Source organism: Opisthocomus hoazin, chromosome Z (genome assembly GCF_030867145.1).
Source record: "Opisthocomus hoazin isolate bOpiHoa1 chromosome Z, bOpiHoa1.hap1, whole genome shotgun sequence".
NCBI lineage: Eukaryota > Metazoa > Chordata > Aves > Opisthocomiformes > Opisthocomidae > Opisthocomus > Opisthocomus hoazin.
Genome location: NC_134454.1, coordinates 28,111,820 through 28,128,882, shown reverse-complemented (window position 1 = coordinate 28,128,882; position 17,063 = coordinate 28,111,820). Strand labels below are relative to the sequence as shown.

General features: G+C 39.6%; 1 protein-coding gene across 2 annotated transcripts in view; it reads right to left on the bottom strand.

The window, feature by feature from the left end:
* Positions 1 to 17,063, bottom strand: part of EDIL3 (EGF like repeats and discoidin domains 3) — a 290,980-nt gene that overhangs the window by 109,755 nt on the left and 164,162 nt on the right. For both annotated transcript variants that reach the window (XM_075410892.1, XM_075410893.1), the window contains one exon: positions 11,527 to 11,640. In XM_075410892.1, coding sequence (XP_075267007.1) covers positions 11,527 to 11,640 — 114 coding nt within the window. The remainder of the gene's footprint in view (positions 1 to 11,526; positions 11,641 to 17,063) is intronic.

The window sequence follows — 17,063 nt, the reverse complement described above, 5'->3', positions numbered from 1 at the left end:
ACAAAATTAGGTGTCAGTAACAGGACCATAAATAGGAAGTGATATTATTAGAACAACAGTAGACAGAACATTACAAACTACACACTGAAACTGATCTTCAGTGCAGGCATGCAATGTTGCCGTCAACTGTACAGATGTGCCAACAAGGGAAAATCATATTTATGGGTGAGCTCTATCAAAGATATTTTGCTGCTTCAGTCATGGATATTGTTCCGTACATCAGTTTTAAAGAGTAAAAGTTTCGTGTGGTACTTTTTCTGTAAACAAAATTTCTAAGTAACTACAACAGAACAAGAGCTGGCCAAATTACATTTAGAATTAATATTAAAAAAAACCCACTGATACAAAGGAAGAGGGTTTGAGTAATTCAGCAAGTAAATCAGTAAGTTTGCTGATGACACCAAACTGGGAGGAGTTGTAGATACACCAGAAGGCGGTGCTACCATTCAGCGTGACCTGGACAGACTGGAAAGCTGGGCAGAGAGGAACCTGATGAGGTTCAACAAGGGCAAGTGCAGGGTCCTGCACCTGGGGAGGAACAACCTCATGCACCAGTACAGGCTCGGGGTGGACCTGCTGGAGAGCAGCTCTGCGGAGAGGGACCTGGGTGTCCTGGTGGATGACAGGTTAACCGTGAGCCAGCAGTGTGCCCTGGCTGCCAAGGAGGCCAGTGGGTTCCTGTGGTGCATTAGGAGGAGTGTGGCCAGTAGGTCAAGGGAGGTTCTCCTTCCCCTCTACACTGCCCTAGTGAGGCCCCATCTGGAGTACTGTGTCCAGTTCTGAGCTCCCCACTTCAAGAAAGATGAGGAGCTACTGGAGAGAGTCCAGCGGAGGGCTACGAGGATGGTGAGGGGACTGGAACATCTCTCCTACGAGGAGAGGCTGAAGGAGCTGGGCTTGTTTAGCCTGAAGAAGAGAAGGCTGCGAGGGGACCTTATAAATGCTTACAAATATCTGAAGGGTGGGTGTCAGGAGGATGGGGCCAAACTCTTTTCAGTAGTGCCCAGTGACAGGACAAGGGGCAACGGGCACAAACTGAAGCATGGGAAGTTCCGTCTGAACATGAGGAAGAACTTGTTCCCTCTGAGGGTGACGGAGCCCTGGAACAGGCTGCCCAGGGAGGTTGTGGAGTCTCCTTCTCTGGAGATATTCAAGACCCGCCTGGACAAGATCCTCTGCAGCCTCCTCTAGGTGACCCTGCTTCAGCAGGAGCGTTGGACTAGATGACCCACAGAGGTCCCTTCCAACCCCTACCATTCTGTGATTCTGTGAATTCCATCAGCCTTTCTCAGCAAAGTAATAATCCTTTATGATACTTGTGAATTTTAAAAGTTTTAGTTGTACTTTAATCCAAAAAGTCACACTCTTCTAAGTCCCAATTTACATACACCATGACAGGAACAGACAAAGCCGTTCTCACTCAGTATGGCAGTGCTGCAAAATTTTTTGTATCTGTTCATCCCCTCATCTATTGAAGCACTGACAGCCTTGAGCAAGTAACACTGTGGCTGCTCATCCTCTGAGCTGCAGGGGTGCATCCACGTGGAGTGGCTCTCAGGCTGGTGGCTGTGGCCACGGCGTCTGCCTCTCATCAGACTGGCAACGAATAACTGCTGTTCCCGTGCTGAACCCTGCAGGGGCTAGAAAGCAGACTAAGATATGAGGAACAACACGCTGCTTTTCATTCTAGTGCAACCAACAATAAGACGCTGGAGATAAGTTTGAATTTCTTGTAAATCCTCAGATCGTCTAATCGAATGTCACAAATGAGCATGGTGGTGGTGACGGACTAAAATAGATGTAACCTACTGGCATCACTCATTCCCCTTCTACATATCTTACACATCGCTGCACCAATGCCTGGAAAAGGAGCTTTGCTGGACTCTCCGTCTGTCCAAAGCAGCAGGAGCTGCGAATCTCGCCTCAGTGGGAAGTTGATCACTGAACATATTACATTTCCATCTCCTTCTGAAAACTGCGGGTGGGAGCTCTGCTGAGCCTGGAGATTTTAGTTCACTTAGGGCTCATGTAATCATATTTCATTCCATTTTCTCTTTAGTTCACATGGATTTTCATCTTTCACAGCTTGGCTTGAATTCCAAGTCCAAATTAATCTCCAAAATGTGAATCAACTTTCAAATCCCCAACTTTTGCAAGGTTTATGCCATACTTGCCTGCAATTCTACTCTGTGCCCAGTTTGTGAACTGCTGCAGACCTCAAGGCAGGTTTCATTATCAGGACTTTGTATGACTCTAAAGACTATTTTACTCTCATTGCTCATTCCTGTGTCCACCAAAGGGTATCAGCAGACTAGACCAGGCTGCTAATCTATTTTGAAACAAATGCCCAATATTTTACAAATACTAAGCCTTGAAATAAGGTATTTTCCAATTGGACTGGTAACTGAAACAGAAAAATACTCTTGTGACTTGGGTACTGGGAACTTTGTTGAACCTACTGCTGCTGTAAATTGTTCTTTTCGTATATTTATAATCATTACTGCTTTCACTGAATGTGTTTTTTCCATACATTTAAGGGGTTTTTTGGTCATAATAACCAGTGATTTGTTTTCAGCTTGCTCCTACTCGCTACAGTCCGGCTTTTATTTCTTTTATAGTACCAATTCCTTAACTGCAAATTATTTTTCATTTCTGTGAGGAAGTAAAAAATGAATGTGCATTATTGACCAGACCTGGAACTTAAGAGCTATAGAAGCTACTTTGAGAATAACAGTGTACTATAATTTTTCTTTTAAGGCTTAGAAATTCTGAAATATGCATTGTCATAGGCTTTTCCATGCATAAAAATGCACATAAAAGTTCTTCCAACACAGGAACAGTGGATTATATTTACAAGTATTTTTTCCCCTCTACATTTTCTGAATGTCTATGATCCTATGCCACGGAAAAGGCAAGGTCGTATTGCTCCCTCAGAAGGAAGAACAGACAGGTGGCAGGCAGGTAGGAGAAAGAATCCCTTACCCTAGTGCAACCTTTCTGCCTCTTTACTGAGGGTAACTGAGGAGCACCACGAGTCAAGGTTGACACAATGCCTGAGAAAAGCAGATCAGTAGGTTTAAGTAGGATCAGTAGGTTTAAACATGGCACAAAAGTTACCTCAGCAAGGTGGTTCAAACTAAAATGATATGTCAAGTTGTAGGTGCTTGAAGATAGGGTTGGGTTCATGTTGTAGCTATTGACACAACCCAAAAGGTACTATTGCACTAGGTGACTCATGTAGTAAGGAGACAATTACATGTGTAAAATATGCCTGTTGAGTCCTAAGGGCTTGTCTGAATATTTTACAATGAATTTCTGTCAGGTGTCTGAGTAAAGATTATATCCTCTACTGTCAAATCAAAGTAAGATATTGAGAAATGAATTTTCAAAGGGAGACATTGCTGTACAGTACAACTGCAGCAAGATGAAAAAGTACCCAAAGGCATCGTGCTAAGGACTTTATTTCGACATCAAACACTGAGAGATCACTCTCATTTTCCTATTGTATTGAAAAGAAGAACTACAGTTCTGATCTGTTGAGCCTAATTTTTCACACCTTTGCATCTTCCATGGACAAAAAAGGTCTACAGTGGAAGGGCCAGATTGCACTTTGTTGTTTAAAGACTCAATATTAGAAGTATTAGAGCTGATTAATATGTCTCATTGGGTCATCAAAATGTCTGAGAGAACATTTCAATTTTAGCAGTGTGTTCTGTCATTTCTATAACATTTTCTGCCTCTTTGTGCTTTCATACCAATACACTACACAAAAATGCCAGCCAGACAGTATTGACACAATGGTGTAGACTCTGCAAACTTTATTAGTTTCAGCAAGAGATTCAAGACAGGTTTTATCCAATGCAAATGTAGAAATTGTATCCCATTCATGATAAGCTGAAATAGTTAAATATGTATATATAGCATCACCCTTACTACTGATACTTTTAGCCTGTCTTTAGGCGTTTATTTAACCTGTTAAATAATTGCTGTTTTTATTCTTATCACATGATAAAAAAAGAACATGACAAATTACCCAGACTGAGTTGATCTATGTAGGTTAAAGTCACATTGAACACGTAAAAGTTTTCCCTCTTACCCTTTTGCCCTTGCAAAATGTATTTTAATATGTTTCTGTTCTAAGATATTTCTGCAGTCCAGGAAGGTCATAAACCAAGTATTACTAGCAACTTCACATTAATTTCATACATTTCTTTTAGGCTCAAAAATATTTCCATTCTTCCTTTTGTCTGAGATTATCCACACATTATTCCTTAAACCAGCAAGGACATCATGTCAATGATAAGTTAACTACTCTGAGTACATTTTAAAAAGTGAATTAATTTCTCTAAGTGTAATATTTGTGTATACACATACCTACACATGCACTCATATGCACATACCTATAAAATCTCCTTAAATTTTTCACGGAAGTCCTGAACTTGTCATCTAAATAATGACAAAAAGGAATGTATATATTTGCTGAATTTTTATTCATTGTATCCTTGGCAAATGAGCTGAGAATTCTAGCTTTTAAATTTTATGACTATTGGAAGAGAAACAAACCATGAAAACCACAAAAATTAAAATAAATACTTATCTTTGTCTTAAACATTAATTAAAGAACAGTTTCTACTCACTTGATTAGGCTGTGGCTTGGTTAACATTTTCAATTGGTGTTAAGTCTTGACTTCATGCCCAGGATCTGTCCCTACCATTCCTCTTTACTAGCCCAGTATTTGTGTGGCCGTGAAGTTCATTGGATCAAAGAACTGATCTGGTTCATTGATCATCTTTTTTATTTCCTGGGTCAATTTTTGCTGGAACAACAAGGCAAAATGGCAGCCCAGAATAAAGCATCAACAAAAGCAGCAAGATGGGCAAAGAATGGCTCCTTCAGGTCGCTGCAGGGCTGGTTTATGTCAGTTTTCAAGGAATTATTACTTTACAGTATCATGCAATGAAAAATAGGAGTAGGCACTTCTTGTCCCAGTTTCCTTACAAAAATACAAAATCTGTTTGGTAATTTCTGGAAATTGAAGTCAATTACAAGAGCTAATCTATTTAATGAATTGGAAAGACAGCAACAGGAAACCTGTCTTGATTCAGTTTAAGGTCCTAATCTACAGGTCATCTAGAAATCTCTCAGGTTTAGCATGTTCCTTAACAGAATTTCTAGTACATACTGGCAAGATGAATGAAAATGGAACAGAAACTCCAATATAAAAAACAAAATTGTACTAATATCTTCTTCTTTTGCAGATGATTACAATGCCCTTAATTTAAATACAGAAGTCTGTATTTCTAGAAACAATTATTTCTATAATTCATTTTTTTCCTAATGAAAGTTGAAAATCTGAATCAACTGATTAAACATGAAAAGCAGTAGATATCAACATAAATCACTGACATCTGGAACTATCGAGCAATTTCAAGAACACAAAAGAATAATTAGTATGTCTGGCCAGTTTTGATTTACAGAAATTTGCTACATTTTATATAACACCAGTATTTCAAATCATAAAATTGTCAGATATTCAAAACAATCAAGAACATGCTTAAAACCAGACTTCATATGGGATTATTCACAGAATTAGTCAAGCTGATATTTTGAGCTGTAGGGAAATTCAGGTTCTCCTAAATCTCATTCAAAGGGATTTTAATAGTAACCGAGAATTTAGGGAACTTGAGTCCAGGTTGATTCCGGTCAAGTAAAGTGTTTCACAGCGGCTCACTACTGTGAGGAGTCATTGCCAGCTGGAGGTGCATAAAAAATCTCATGCCTTAAAACCTGGGGTGCCCGGTAGGTAAGCTGGAGATGAGGCATGGTTGTGGTGGGATCACGTTTACCATTCAATACCAGTGCAGTGCTTAACAGCTTAATTTTAACAGGGCATTTTCATGAGCTGAATTCACCAGAAAGCCTGTTACCAGGTTTATTAATTTAAGAAAAGCCCTAAATTCTCATTTCTATCCATATTTTGAAAACACAGACTAGCTGGAAAACAAATTTTCCCTTTGAAAACATAGCTTTTAACTGTTTCATAAATAGTTATGCGTGTGCACTATTCGTGCCCTCATTCCATGATGTTTTTTTTTTTTTTGTAGGTTTTTTACGAACCTAAGCATGGAGGCTGTCTGAACCCTCAACGCTTCTGAGCCAGGGCTGGTAAAAGTTGGAACTGGGGAAGATAGAGATACCCGAGACTCACTGAAGACTGTGAGCACCAAGAAGAGGAGTTCAAATGACAAGCAACTAAAGCCAAAACATCCCAACAAGTGACGACACTACCTTAAAAACACACTTATAAATGAAAGACAGAAGACACCAAAAGAAGCAATATAGTCTCTTCAAAAAATACTGTGAAACTAGTTATTTCTCCTGTGCTACAAATCATGCAAGTTGCAGGTGTCCTGTATTCCTGGGAACAATTTTGAAAGAAAGAAAATTCTAAACCCACAGCACATCAGAAGGCTTTGGATGACACCACTGAGCCTTGGAGTATAAGGCTGCATGTAAGCAGAAGTCTTGAAAGTCTCCTTACGTCTAGTTCTGTCAGTCTTTCGATAATTTTAAAGTAAAAATGACACTGCAAGAAGGGGCATTTTCATTTAAATACAAAAATGCCACTTTCATTTCCACAGAGAGGAAGGCAGAAGACGAACAAGTGCATTATAAACACATTTGTGTACCACAACATCAAGCATAGGAAAGAAACGAAAATAACATGAAGGTAGACTGCTTAGTAGGATTTCTGACATGCCACACAAACTAAATTGGTACAATTGCCCTGAATGCAGTCCTCCTACATATGGGCATGTTGAATACACAGAAAAGGAGGTGAAGGGGCCATAGCATATGTAAAAAATATTTACAGTGACTAATTTGATCTCTATCTTTAAAGAAAAAGCATGAGAAAATTTGCCATATGCTTTAATGGCAGCAACTCTTGGCAATCAGCAAAATACAGCTCCAAAATGCACAATGGTGAAATTTTCATGTGTCTACTGTATAGTACCAACTGTTATATAAAAAAAAAAACTGATCAAAAAATTACCTGTGGAACTCCTCACAAATTATTGCAATTCACAATCCATGTTGCTTTTGGGAGATTTTAACAATACAGCTTCATACTGAATAATGCAAACAGTCTGACACTGATGAAAGCATCTCCCTGCTGCCTGCAAGAGAATTTCGTGGTCCAGAAAGTAAAAACTTCAACCCCAGGAGAACCTGTCTTGGAAGAACTACTTATTTATAGAGACTCCAGGACTAAGGAAAGCTGTAATGGAGGTAATCATAACTGATAGCTTGAATTCAGCATAGAAGCAAGAAGTAGGTTCAGAGAGTGCAAGATCAGAAGGAGATGTGGCTGCATCCAGGAAATGCTGAGACCTTAAGAAATCTGTAAAGTAATACTGAATTAATATAGTTTAGCTTTTGCATTCAGAAGATGGGAAAAGGTGCTCTCTTTCCACTCTGTGCTTACTAAACATCTGCAGGCAAATTTTGTAAATACCAGATGCTCAGTGAAGTATCTCTTAATAGGTTGACAAGCTTGTTCCAGAACAATTGAATATGTTTTGAAGCCATTAGTGCTCTTGCACTCCACATTACTTTGACTTCGCCTCATCCTGTGCTTTCCAGCAACGAGAAGCAGCTGGTTTAAGTGTCATTTATGCCTGAACAGCTAAAGATTTCACTAGCTAATAAGAAAGAAAGAAGACTGAATTTCAGTCTCTCCAGAAAAAATCCTGAGAGGTCAGGCCAGTGCTTTAAAATGAGAAGGTTATGTAAATAAAACAGAAAGATGTCCAATAGGAGCAGAAGCGTTGTTAGGGTGTGAAGCACATCAGCTGGCCAGGAGGTCACCTCCATGTCTTCTGAGAAATTTACTTCACGGCTGAGCCCTGAGAAAGCAACTCCAAACCTCATTCATACCAGAAGACGACTAAGAAGACGGTCCAGGTGGTCCAAATAAAGTTCCAAGCTCATTAGGTAGTTCAGTGCTATTTTAGTACTCCGTTCCAGACAAGCCTTTCCCTCTCACCTCAGCTGCACTAGTTATTAGCAGAGGCTCTTGCGACTGGTCAGAAGGATTTTGGGTGGGTGTTGCACAGGGCTTCCAGGACCTTGGTGTAATACAACAGTTTTCCCATACCTGGAAAGTGCTACACATGAGGTAAAATGGAAGGCAATTACTTAGGAGATCAGCTAAGAGAAATTAATCATGGTAGAATTACATGGTGGAATTAAAAAAAAAGAGAGAAAAGTTAGCTGGAGCATTAGGAAAAACAGCCTGACATAAATTAATTCAAGCTGATGAGTGACATGACATGTCACTACTACAAAGCATTGGCCTTTGGGATATACCAAACTAGATATACTATTAGAAAATGCATCCTGGAGAACAAGCTTTCAATGACAAGAGAAGGGATTGCATGATGTATTTTTTGCCTTTTTTTATTCTCGATCTAGGATATGTAGCATGTTCTGTGATGTGGATTAGCAATGTTTGATCTTTGTGGGGTAATTCTGAGACAGCAATCAGTAATTTACATAATTAGCATAACAGTATTTAATTATATGATTACTGTAAATATGTGTAAAATTCTAATGGTGTAATTAGAATATGTAATTACGACTTATAATTACGTAATTAGGTATGATGACATAACTAAACTTCTCATAAAAAAAGCATAATTACAAGCCCAGCTATACAAGCCCAGCTATAGGAACCAGTATAGCACGCAATTATATATATGATATGAAATGAAAAGTTACCATTTTAATGCTAGTTGTGCTAATACTAACTCAAAAGTAGATGAATGCTTAAAGTTTGTGAACTGTGTCATAGTACTAGAAGAAAACGTTGACTTTCCTGAACAGGGGCAGTTCTATGGTTACAGTCAGTACAAACATTTTTCTCATCCTTAACTATCTGATTCTTATTGATAACTCTTTGTAGACTTAGCTGAATGATGTGAGCATTAAGACCACTATAACAGAAATATTCAAATCTCTACATTGTGTAGCATTTTCAAATTACTGATTCAAGTAGTATATCACTTTTAAGTCTTCAAAGCACATATGAATTCACACTCCTCCCCCGATACCACGCCACAGACACCAGATTGGTGGTACCTCTGTGTGTGGGTGCCTACCCGGGGAAGTACAGAACAGAATCTTTTTACCTCTGCACTCCAGTGCTGCATTGCCCTGCCATCCCATTTACCACACGATACACACTTTGCAGCTAGCAAATTAACATCTGTTGCAAAGCGTATTTTAAAACTCATTGTCCTTGATCCCTATATCAAAGCAATTTGACTGCTGTATAGACCTTTATTGTAATTATAAAAAATTTTGAACACTCAACACAATTATACTTTCAAACACCTTAGTGCTCATCCCTATGGGCTAGTTGATGGAGTCCTGGGTCACGATTATGAGCATTTGTCTACAGAAGCATCTCCAGAAAGATCATATGAGTAGGTGATTGGCTTACCAGTGCAAATCCCCCAGGCATGACCCAGAAAGACAGTCTGTAGGTAGTATGTTTTACAAATCAGTAATTGAAATTAGCAGAATTCTTTCACTGCTTCAATATACTGGAAATTTGTACTATCAATATACTGGAAATTTATATTTTTTGTATTTACATGTTATATGCTCTCCAAAGTAGAAATACTTATGTGTGTATATACATACATACACCTAAAATCCGATCCAGTATAATATGTAATATATGGAACTTCACACACAGAATTTATATTTACATGTAATTACACATACTTCTACAAAAAGAAATAGGAAATAATAGATGATGATCCAGAAAATACAATGATCACTTCAAGTAATAGCTCCAAATACCCTATTTCGAGCAAAATGGGAAATTAGTGTTCCATGATCTATAATCTGAGAAACGTTCATATGCACTGTGAAAAACAGAAGGGATAAACTCTGAAGGGACGGATGAGATTCCTGGTAGAATTCCAAATGGCAATTCAATTGCCCTTTATAAGGAAATACATGAAGTGTTTCACCAGCAACTTTTACAGAAGACTTTAATAGATATTTTCTTTTTTTAAAAATTATTTAAGGCCTGCATAATTTCTCAAAGCAAATCTTTAACTTAGATTTCTCTCTAGAATTATATACACGTTACATTGGACTCTTCATATCTTTTTCCTGTTGCATATATAAATCCGGAAATTTCCCAGCTTGTCATTTGTGGTTATTAGTCTATGCTAGTTTTTTCTCTCTTCTTCCCCACGCGTCCACAATGTGAACATAGAAAAATGAATCATATTCTAGTTTCATCTATTTAGTACTCAACTTGCAACATTTTTTTTTATTATTATTCCTGCTCCACATAGTAGATATTCTCTGAGCTAGAAACCTCCTTTCTTGAATGTGGATGACTTCAGTATTTCAGGTATTTTGAATGTAGTATCTAATACTACAGATGTTAATACACAAATACTTTCCTTTTTCTCTTTAAGGTACCAGGCTTGACATATCTTGGGACTGTATTAGCTTTTTCCACAATACCATCTATTAGCGTCCTTTGTTCAACTAAAACACACAGGCTTTCTTCTCTGCAGTATTTCAAATCCATGAGCCTCTAATATCTTTTATTAAATGTTAAGGTATATTGCATACCATAGCAATTTATTCTATTTTTGTTATTCTGGTCTTCAAGATTACCTAGTCTTTCATGTGTGAAGAACTCCTCTGTAGTAATAGCTTTAGGAATCAGACCTTTATAGTGCATTCATGGCCAATGTTATTGGTAAAATCATGCGAGACTGTTCCTGGGACAGATCACAGAATCACAGAATGGTAGGGTTTGGAAGGGACCTCTGTGGGTCATCTAGTCCAACTCCCCTGCCGAAGCAGGGTCACCTACAGCAGGCTGCACAAGACTGTGTCCAGGCGAGTCTTGAATATCGCCAGAGAAGAAGAACCCACAACCTCCCTGGGCAGCCTGTTCCAGTGCTCCGTCACCCTCAGAGTGAAGAAGTTCACTCTGAAGAAGAAGATCCTGGAGGAACTCCACTAAAGATTTATTTGTAAATCTGTGGTCCAAATTTCAGGGGCCAGAGACATGTCAGAGAAAGTAACATATATTTTTGCTTTGCTCTTACACTTGCTAACACCTGCTAATAATTACTGTTGAGGACAGGATACTTGGCAATATGAATCCCTAGCCTGAATCAGTTATTGTATTTTTCTACTTTACACATTGTATTTTTCTACTTTACACTATTTACTCCTTCTTGTTTGACTTTCAGACAATACTTTTGCATTTTGCAAATGTTTCCATCATATCAGATGCTTGACTTGAATGCATGACAGCTTTTCTGTCTTTAATTTCCTCCATTTTGAAAAAGAATAAGATGGCTATTTTGAGCATTATGTATTTGTAGACTAGAGAAATATTTCCATAGTACAATACAGTTGTTTCTGTAGAAGAAATTATTTATTTTATTCAAAAAATAGATGTAAAAACATGCAATACTTACTCTGTTGGCAGTTTCTTCCCATAAATTCGCCTGGACATTCACAGGAGTAGTTGGCAATGAGATCTGTACAGATTCCGCCATTCTTGCAGGGTTCAGCTTCACATTCATTTACATCTGCAGGAAGCACACAAGATAATGTCAGGACTAGCAAGGGGAATTACTAAAGCAATAAGCACATGTTTTAAAGCACTAAAACACAATGTATTTATGCAATTGACATTAGAAGACATACTTTCTTTTGCCCAGCAAACGTGCTGAGTGTGACTAAACAGGACAACATGTTTCAGGAAAAAATCATAACATTCTCATATAAATTTAGCTAATTTCATATACCTGCTAAAGTAATTTTACTATGTCCCATCACACAACAGCATTTAAAGTTTTGCTTCCAGAGGACATAAGGGCTACAGGTCACAGTTTGGCCTTAAATGAACAAATTCAATTAGTTCTAACAGAGTACTCATTAGTGATCCTTGCACCTTCAAAAAATGTAGCTATTTCTTTATCAACAGTTGCCAATTAACAATGCCTCTCAGTTCATCTTAATTCATTAAACATCTAATTGACAAGCTTGTTTAGCCACCTAAAAAATTCCCTTTCTGTGCATGAGTTAGTGGGCAAATTGAAACTAATAGCTTGATCTAGAAGCTTGCAAATTTTATTAAAATCAAAAGACAGAAGAGGTGGTTAATTTCATTTGAGTTCCCCTTTTCCAGTACACTTTGTCAAATGCTGCAAGAATAATACTCCCCTGTGTTTTTCAGTCTGTAACGTTCAAGCATAACATCAAATTCTTTTTCTCAAATGTGGTATAATATTTTTCAGTCATCATAAATAGGCAGATGAAGGATAATGATATCGCATAATTAAAATTCTCTGTCTCTGCATTTATGTTTATTCTGTATGGAGTAGAAACATACGGATTTTATATGCCATTGTCTCAGAGGGCTACATCAATGCATACAGTTAAATATTTAAAAGATGGGAGCCCACCCTAGCTTCATTAAGACTTGAAGTTCTGTTGCATTAGACACTGTAAACAGCAAACAGAAAAGTAGTCTTTAGGTTGTACTACAATTTTACTTCACTCAGTTTTGCTTAATTGCATTTTCATTTTGGATACAGTTGCCGATAAAGCACACGTGTAACAGCAGAGAAATAAGTTCAAATGAGAAGACACGTAACAGAGGTGAACTAGTTGCATTCATTGCTGGGCAAAATGTCCTATGCATTGAAGTAATACTCCTCACCGTTGTGCTGAATCTGCTTCTGTCCCCAAGATGCAACAACAGTTTGTGCTGGCATATACAAACTAGAGAAGATGCTACAGAAATATCCAAACTTGATGCAGTAATGCTTGTGGAGAGGAAGCAGAATTCAGCTCTGTCAACAAAGTCACTTGATTTCTGGTAGTTGAGCATGTAAGTTTTGTACTTTTAATTTGATTTTTGCAATTACTAGGAATCCACATACAAAAATTCGGTGTTTTATTACACAAAACATGCTTACACCTGATTGATTTTGTAAACATCTGCATGGAAGTCTGTACCTTCAGTCTTCTCTGCAGATCTAAAAAGCTGTGTAGCTTTTAAATTATGTGAGGTAGGTTGAAAACTGGTTGAATGGCAAGGCCCAGAGGGTGGTGATAAGTGGTGTGAAGGCTAGTTTTAGACCAGTAGCTATCAATGTACTCCTGGAGCCAATACTGCTCCGATCCTGTTCAATATCTTCACTAATGATCAGACACTGGGACAGCGTGCTCGTTCACCATCCTCGGTGGATGACAGCCTCACCTCCATCCCGGGAAAGGTGATGGAGCAGCTTATCCTGGAGCTCATCCTCCAGCAAGTGGAGGAAAAGAAGGTTATTAGGAGTAGTCAGCATGGATTCACCAAGGGGAATCATGCCTGACACCAATCTGATAGCTTTCTACAATGACTTGACTGGCTGGGTAGATGAAGGGAGAGCTGTGGATGTTGTCTACCTCGACTTCAGCAAGGCTTTCGACACAGTCTCCCATGATATCCTCCTAGGGAAGCTGAGGAAGTGTGGGCTGGATGAGTGGTCGGTGAAGTGGATAGAGAACTGGCTGAATGGCAGAACTCAGAGGGTTGTCATCAGCGGCGCTGAGTCTAGTTGGAGGCTGGTAACAAGTGGTGTCCCCCAGGGGTCAGTACTGGGCCCAGTATTGTTTAACTTCTTCATCAATGACCTGGATGAAGAGTTAGAATGTACCCTCAGCAAGTTTGCTGATGACACAAAACTGGGAGGTGTGGTAGATACACCGGAAGGCTGTGCTGCCATTCAGCATGACCTGGATAGGCTGGAAAGCTGGGCAGAGAGGAACCTGATGAGGTTCAACAAAGCCAAATGCAGGGTCCTGCACCTGGGGAGGAACAACCTCATGCACCAGTACAGGCTTGGGGTGGACCTGCTGGAGAGCAGCTCTGCGGAGAGGGACCTGGGTGTTCTGGTGGACGACAGGTTAACCATGAGCCAGCAGTGTGCCCTGGCTACCAAGAAAGCCAATGGGATCCTGGGGTGCATCAAGAAGAGTGTGGCCAGCAGGACGAGGGAGGTTCTCCTTCCCCTCTACACTGCCCTAGTGAGGCCTCATCTGGAGTACTGCGTCCAGTTCTGGGCTCCCCAGTTCAAGAAAGAAGACGAGCTACTCGAGAGAGTCCAGCGGAGGGCTACGAGGATGATGAGGGGACTGGAACATCTCCCCTACGAGGAGAGGCTGAGGGAACTGGGCTTGTTCAGCTTGAAGAAGAGAAGGCTGCGAGGGGACCTTATAAATGCTTATAAATATCTGAAGGGTGGGTGTCAGGAGGATGGGGCCAAGCTCTTTTCAGTGGTGTCCAGTGACAGGACAAGGGGCAATGGGCACAAACTGAGGCACAGGAAGTTCCGTCTGAACATGAGGAAGAACTTCTTCCCTCTGAGGGTGACGGAGCACTGGAACAGGCTGCCCAGGGAGGTTGTGGAGTCTCCTTCTCTGGAGATATTCAAGACCCGCCTGGACGTGGTCCTGTGCAGCCTCCTGTAGGTGACCCTGCTTCGGCAGGAGGGTTGGACTACATGACCCACAGAGGTCCCTTCCAACCCCTACTATTCTGTGATTCTGTGATTCTGTGATTGTGTGACAAACTGAGAGGAGTGGCTGATACACCAGGTGAGTGTGCTGCCATCCAGAGGGACCTCAAAAGGCTGGAGAAATGAGCTGAACATGTACCTCATGAAGTTCAATAAGAGGAAGCACAAAGTCCTGCAGCTGACCCTGGGGAGGAACAGCCCCATGCACCAGTACATGCTGGCGGGCTGACCAGCTGGAAAGCAGCTCGGCATAAAAGGACCTGGGGGTCCTGGTGGACAAGTTGACCATGAGATGGCAATGCACCCTCATGGCAAAGGAGATCAACAGTCTCCTGGGCTGCATTAGGCAGAGCACTGCCAGCAGGTTGAGGGAGATGATCCTTCCTCTCTACTCAGCCCTGGTGACGCAATACCTAGAGTGCTGTGTGCAGTTCTGGGCTCTCCAGTATGAGAGAGACATGGACATACTGGAGAGAGTCCAACAAGGGGCCACTAAGATGGTGAAGGGACTGGAGCACCTGGTCTGTGAGGAAAGGCTGAGACAGCTGGCATTGTTTAGCTCAAAGAAGAGGATTGTCAGGAGGAAACACATCAATATATATAAATATCTGAAGGGATGGTGTACAGAAGAAGGAGCCTGGCTTTTTTCAGTGCTGGCCATGGCAGGATTAGAGGAGGATGTTCCGTCTCAACATCAGAAAACACGTTTTTACTGTGAGGGTGACTGAGCAGTGGCATAGGTTGCCCAGGGTGTTTGTAGAGTTTCAGTCCTTGGAGATTTTCAGAAACCATTCGGATGCAGTCCTGGGCAACCAACTCTAGGTGGCCCTGCTTGAGCTGGAGTGAGTGGACCAGACAACCTCCAGAGGTCCTTTTTACCTTCAACCCTTCTGTGGTTCTGTGATAATCTTCCTGTTGCTGTGAACAGAAATACATGGATATACCTTCAGCTAAATGTGGAGGCTAGCTTCAGTTCATTGAAACAGAAAAATTTCAGATTTTTATACTAAAATTTATGATGATTACTGATCTTTGAGCTTGTTTTTAATCCCTCATGTCTTACTATTTGATGCCTACAAAGATATCACATACTGGACTAATAAAAACTCACATGGTTAGGTGGATTTCTGTGTATTAAAGAGGAAGAAGAGGAGTAATAGCTTAGTGTGTGTGAAATAAAACCTGCCAAGGGAACTGACCAAAGAACTGACCTGTTCAATTCTAGATTAAATTCTTCATATGCATTTATAAAATTTAACAAGATTAGTCAGCTCCCTATTTGCCTTTTTAAGCAAAGCCCATTAACCTTGCATTTTCATCAGGTTATTCATCATTTTAATACAGGCTAACACATTTGTGAGAAAAAAAAATCAGTCATGTGAACAAAAAACTTTAAGTGAATATATGAACTATTTCTTACTTTGTGAAATAAAAGTAATTTATCCTCTCAAAAGCTTTTCTCTGTAAAGACAATATCTTCTAAAGATATTTAAATTTTTCTAATTTGCCATTCATGTTGAAATATGTAGGAAGAAGTACACATCTTTCCAGCATATTTCATATTGTCTATGTGATGATGTAGAAAACAGACTGAACCTTCAGTACCAGACACTTTTAAAGCAATCCTCATATTCTGTCCCTGTGGAGCAATTACCTATGATCAGTGCTGAAAGAGGGAAGTTTTTTTATTATTATCTTTGTTACTTGGATCCTACAGTGATTTTTTTCCAGTAATTTGAGAACCTTTAGTGCCATCAGCTCAAACAAAATATGTCATATTTGATGAATGAGGAAAGACTAGCTCATTGTAGCATCATGCTTGATACCGGAACAGAGATTTAGCTGCTAAGATAACAAACTGATCTGTGTTAAAGAAAGGAGAATAAGTTCTGCAGAATTATTTAATTTAGTACTCATTATTTCATTTGATTGCATCTGCAGATGTAGAATGTTTAATTAAAAGTGATTCCTGTAAATTATGGTCAGATTTTGTTCAAATTCCTTGATATGCCAGTTACGATACTAAACTTTACATCAGCTGGTGTGTATCTTTCCTCTGAAACACATATATTCCCTTTAAAAATTTGTCATATTGTCACAATTAGAAGTAAATTTGAATAGAAATTATAAAACGACAGAGTTTCTGGAGTAGTTGCTCCTAAAGACAATAAAGGCTCCTAAAGAAAAGCTCTCTGTATGTTGTCAGATACGAATTCTTCAACGACTATGCAATCAACCTACCTATGTGAGAAGGATGTGCTTTTAGAGTAAATTAACTAATACAAAGTAAAATCACTATAGGTTGCTCACCATTTTTCAGGTAAATTTAGATTTTATGCTGGGTCAGATTTTGAAGTGTAGTGTAGATAACAATATCTAGATAACAATATGCATTGCAGTAGCTTAAACACAGGTAGCTGGATATTGCCAGAGAATTCAGA